At 56.0% G+C, this 4853-nt stretch overlaps 3 protein-coding genes across 3 annotated transcripts; all 3 read left to right on the top strand.

Moving 5' to 3' along the window:
* Nucleotides 1-23: 23 nt before the first annotated feature.
* On the top strand, nucleotides 24-2474 carry SPRG_17483 (hypothetical protein; the record flags this gene model as incomplete). Its single annotated transcript, XM_012356795.1, has 7 exons — nucleotides 24-70; nucleotides 118-208; nucleotides 258-364; nucleotides 410-461; nucleotides 517-645; nucleotides 684-777; nucleotides 1348-2474. Coding segments are annotated over 7 exons (1647 nt in total), but the record flags the coding sequence as incomplete, so codon positions are not given.
* A 426-nt stretch (nucleotides 2475-2900) lies between these two features.
* On the top strand, nucleotides 2901-4036 carry SPRG_17482 (hypothetical protein). Its single transcript, XM_012356794.1, has 4 exons — nucleotides 2901-3099; nucleotides 3153-3308; nucleotides 3366-3515; nucleotides 3560-4036. Exons 1-4 carry the CDS (start codon nucleotides 2949-2951, stop codon nucleotides 3940-3942), a joined length of 840 nt encoding a protein of 279 aa, XP_012212184.1. The 5' UTR covers nucleotides 2901-2948; the 3' UTR covers nucleotides 3943-4036.
* A 372-nt stretch (nucleotides 4037-4408) lies between these two features.
* Nucleotides 4409-4814, top strand: SPRG_17481 (hypothetical protein; the record flags this gene model as incomplete). Its single annotated transcript, XM_012356793.1, has 1 exon — nucleotides 4409-4814. A coding segment is annotated over one exon (406 nt), but the record flags the coding sequence as incomplete, so codon positions are not given.
* Nucleotides 4815-4853: the final 39 nt, after the last annotated feature.

Raw genomic sequence — 4853 nt, 5'->3', positions numbered from 1 at the left:
GCATTGGTCTCTGGGCGTGGAAGGAGTACAGTACGGTGCTCAAGGCCACAACGGACGTCTCCAACATCAAGTACCCTTTAACTTGTCTTGAGCGGTCGATGGTTCATACTTGACTAGCTTTGAGCTCGAGCCGAGCAGCGAGCCCGACCTCGTCGACCAAGACCGCGGTCCGATCTACATCATCCGCCACGCGCTCAACCACCTGCGGGTACGGCATCCCGCTCACTGCCCAAAGCATGCACTCCATCTGCGTGCAGGAAGCCAACACGGAAGACAGTATTCGCTGCATGCAGAATTTCTCCACCGATGAAAAGTTTCAGCTCGCGCGCCGCCTCATTACGTTGCGGCAGTCGGGGCTCGAGAGGTGCGGGGACTACTTGCACGCAACCTGAATGGCACGTTTTCATAGCTTTTTCCACGGCGATATTGACCGCGTGGCGGCGCAAGCCGTGCTTTTGCCGGTACGTTTCGCCTTGCTCGACATGAACAATATGACAATTTTCTCTGCAATATTAGGTGGGGACCCCGGGTGCATTCTTGATCCGGTACAGTGCCAACCAAAAGAGCTATTGCGCGTCCTTTATCGACAAGATCGTCGATGGCCAGCCGCAAATCAAGCACAACGTCATCTACCACCTGGAATCGGTACGCAGGAAGAATTAGCGCGAGACTTATGCGAGTAGGGGGCGTACTCGGCCGTGCAACCCAAGGACGTGCAGCCAACGACGCCCATTTTCTCGGATCTGCTCAGCTTCGTCGAAGCGTACCAGCGCAAAGGTGTGTTGCGCACGGCCATCCCCAAAGGGTTGGCGTGACCACGGCCCCAACGTCATCTCTGCATTTCCAATGATCAATCCAAGCAAGTACGACGACGCGAGTCTACACGTCAAATACCAATACATGTAGTATACTGCCTGCATGACCTTGTACCACAGGTCGCTCTACCAGCACGTACATCGTCATGGTGTTGACAAGGCACACAACCCTTGGCGTTAGCATGGTGCTCAGCCCCTCGCAAGAACGATGGTCATTGTAGACGTAGAGACCATCACTCCTAGCACCTTGCACCTCAGGTGGTTCTGGTCCAGCAAGTACGTGAATCATCGTACGAAGCCTGCACAAACAAACGCTCTATCCCCTTGAACGCAATAGATACTGTATCATAAATGCGTTGGAATAGCGTATGGACGAGTCTGCGTGTGTACTCTGGCTCCCTGTCACCACGTCCAGGGTTGTACTGAGACGCTCGGTACAACCCCAGACGTCTGAGACAGGTCGCTCCTTACTATTTTTTGACACGACGACGGCGCATTGCTCAATTGACCATGGTGCAGTCGGTCATTGTAGTCGGTGGTGGCTACTCGGGCATTGCGTTTGCCCAAGCCCTCGCGTCCGAGCTCCCACCCCACGTGGCTGCAATCACCGTCATCGACAAGAACACGTTTACGTTCCACCACGATGCGATTCCGCGCGCTTTCGTCGAACGAGCCTTTGTGCCCAAGCTCTTTGTGCCCACGGACCACGCCGTGCCACAGTACACCACCATCGTGCATGGGCTCGTCGACGCCGTCACCAGCAAGAGCGTTCATGTACGCAATCTCGTCAACGGCCAGCTCGACGAGCACTCGCACCCACTGCACTACGACTACCTCGTCCTCGCCACAGGCAGCAGCTACCCCGCACCCATCAAGGTCCCTAAGGACGTTTACAGCAGCGACGCCATTGCTAATGCGATTTACGAGGCCCACGATCACATTGCTGCAGCGTCTAGTGTGCTCGTCGTCGGGGGCGGCAGCGTCGGGTGCGAAGTTGCGGGTGAGATCGCAGTGGCCTACCCGACGACCCAAGTCACTCTTATCGATGGCCACGAGCACTTGGTTGCTGGCGCGAAAATGACCTCCGAGTTTCGCTGTCGATTGAAGGCGGCGCTGGAAGCCATTGGTGTGCGCGTAATCTTGGGCGAGCGCCCCGTCGAACCGCTTCGAGCCCAGTCGTACACGCGGCAAACGACACTTCTCTCAAGAGGCACGGTGGTCACGGCCGATGTCCAGCTCCTCTGTGCTGGCATGGCCCCAAACACAGATCTGATTGCGCAACTGGATCCAGATCTGGTCACACCGGCCGGTATCAAGGTCAAGGCCTCGATGCAGCTCGACGACGATCGCTACACCAACATCTTTGTCCTCGGTGACGCGAGCAACCACCCGTCGCCAAAGACAGCCCACATTGCGGGCGACCAAGCCGAGTTCTTAGCCGCGGGCTTAGCCCAAAAGATGCTACACGGGACACCGATTGGTGCGTTCGATGCAGGGCCCACGGAAGGCCTCATGATCCCGGTTGGTCCCGAGGGCGGCGTCGCGCAGCTCCTCAACGGCGTCGTCGAAGGCGCATGGCTCGTGCAAAGGAAGAAACACAAGGATTACAACACGCAACGACTATGGTCCCACTGGAATGCGACGCTTCCAACGATGTAAGAGCTATTGACAACCTGTCCAATACACCATTTTTGAATATTCCTTTTTCCAAACCTTGGTTTGGATCGTTCCGTGCACGTATCGTCGTCCTCCATTGCACGTATAGTCGTACAGCTGTGCTTTGTGCAACAAAGGTATCTATCTATCTATCTATCTATCTATCTATCTATCTATCTATCTATCTATCTATCTATCTATCTATCTATCTATCTATCTCGAGATCGATCCGGTCGTGCCTGGAGAGGAGGCGGGCAGCCTTTTCTGTGGTGTATCCAATCAAAATGCTTGAACCTCCCGAATTTGCACCAATCCCCATCGCACAAATTAAAAACCAACGACGACAAAATAAAAAAAATGAACTCGGCACTTTCAATACAAATACAGAGCTATTTTAAAAGCGTACACATTTTATTTTAAAGGTGGCGACGCATTTCGGAGCTGCCAGGAACGTGTCCGGAACACCGGACCGGCATCATGGACCCGCGAGCCTCCGAATTGCTCAAGCCGGACTTGGGCCCGTTACCACTCGACGCAGCCTTCGGCGACGAGAGCTCGCTGCACGAGCCGGCAGCGAAGCGGCCCAAGGCGACCCCCTTCCACGACGCCCATGGCCCGCCCAAGCGAGGTAGACGACATGCTGCTTTCCATGCGCCATGGACGCTGAGTGTGATGCGGTAGTGCAATGCTTGGACCCGGAGCACATGCGGCAAAAGACCGCCAAGTGCGCGGTCTGCGCCATCTGCCGCTTCTGCCCCGCCGGCCGCGACGAGTGCTTTGCCAACCACCGCGTCTTGCGGCCGATGATCCAGCGGACTCGCCCGCCCCGCGCCAAAGGTAGTACATACGACAGGTCGCTCGCGACGGAGCTAACGCGGCGCGACAATCGACTAGTTTACCTCTGTGACGATCAAGAGCACCATCAAAAGAAGACGCACCGCGGCCGATGCGAGCGCTGCCTCAAGTGCAAGTGGTGCCCGCCGCTCGTCGAGGAGTGCAAGGAGTTCCATGTTGACCCCGAGACGTGCACGACACCATGCTCAAGTATGTCTACAAACGATGATGGTGTCTCATGCAGTGCATCGTAGTCGAACGCCAAGAAAAGACGGCCCGCCTCGAGTCGCTCCTTGCGATTCTCGGCGTCGACGAGCACAAGGCGCAGATTATCAAGGCCAAGGACCTCCACGGACCCACAATCAAACGGCGCCAGGCGAGCGACCTCCTGCGGCAAATCGTACATCTCATTGCCGACCTTGTCGTCGAGTCGTCGGACAAGGCCGATGGTGGCGCCGCAGTCGCCCAGCTCCTGGACGATCTCGCGAGCGAGCTCGAGGCCAACCCGATTCTCCAGCCGCATCCAGACGACGTATCGATGGACGCGCTGCAGGCTACATCGCAGGCTGTCGACCTCTCGACGGAGCATGGCGCGTCGCTCGTTGACGCGACTCACCACTTGGCGTTCAACATTTAAGAACGACCCCACTCAATCTACTTTTTGTCTCGTACGCCACGGACCCTGTAGCGTTCGATGTCGCGACTGCCGTAACATATAACACACCCACGAGTCTACTACATATTGTACAATATTGCACTAGGAAATACATCACTTGGCTACTACGTCGCTGTGCATCATCATCGGCAGCCAGAGGACCAAGTGCAACCTCGCATGGCGATCTTGGTTGTCCATTTTAGCCAATCCCATCACGTCATTTGAAACGGGCACGTTGGATTGGCTGTTTTTCATGTCCGGGCGACCAGGCAAACGGTGCGTAATTTTTTCTTGATTGAAATGCCTCCTTTCGTCAAATGTTTTATACTGCATACACAACCTAAGGTATAGTATACATTTCAAGAAAATGGGTGAATATTAATATCTTAAAGGGTATAACTCCGGCTTTTCGGCCGTCAACGTCAATTTGCCGGTCCAGAATTCGGAGATGGAATCGCTTGACCCGAAGCGGTACTTTGAGACCGAGCCGCCGGCGCCCACGTCGTACGTCGAGGCGCTAGCGCTCGAGGAAGACGACGACCACGACCACGACCACGACCACAGCGCCAAGGACGATATTGACGACGGCTCGCCCAAGGCGAAGAAGGCCAAGCTTGGCCCACCGCTGCGCCGGCAAGTCTACTCCAAGAAAGGTACGACGAGCATTTCCATGGACATGGCCAACCACCTCGATTCAGTCAAGTGCGTGGACGCAGAGCACGTGCGCCAAAAGACTGCAAAGTGCACAGTCTGCGGCGTCTGTCGCTTCTGCCCTGCTGGCGCCGACGAGTGCGCCGCCGCCCACCGCGTGCTCCGCCCGATGACCAACAAGACGCGCGCGCCGCGTGCCAAAGGTATACCATCCATGCCTTTTACAAAGATAAGAACGGATT

This window comes from Saprolegnia parasitica (genome assembly GCF_000151545.1).
Source record: "Saprolegnia parasitica CBS 223.65 unplaced genomic scaffold supercont2.589, whole genome shotgun sequence".
Classification (NCBI taxonomy): domain Eukaryota; phylum Oomycota; class Saprolegniomycetes; order Saprolegniales; family Saprolegniaceae; genus Saprolegnia; species Saprolegnia parasitica.
The sequence above is the reverse complement of the archived record's forward strand: the minus strand, read 5'-3'. Positions and strand labels throughout refer to the sequence as shown.

Coding starts and splice junctions, on each gene's coding strand:
- SPRG_17482 (XM_012356794.1), top strand. CDS start 2,949: ATGGACCCGCGAGCCTCCGAATTGCTCAAGCCGGACTTGGGCCCGTTA. Junction 3,100..3,152: donor CCATGGCCCGCCCAAGCGAG/GTAGACGACATG, acceptor GTGATGCGGTAG/TGCAATGCTTGGACCCGGAG. Junction 3,516..3,559: donor GTGCACGACACCATGCTCAA/GTATGTCTACAA, acceptor AGTGCATCGTAG/TCGAACGCCAAGAAAAGACG.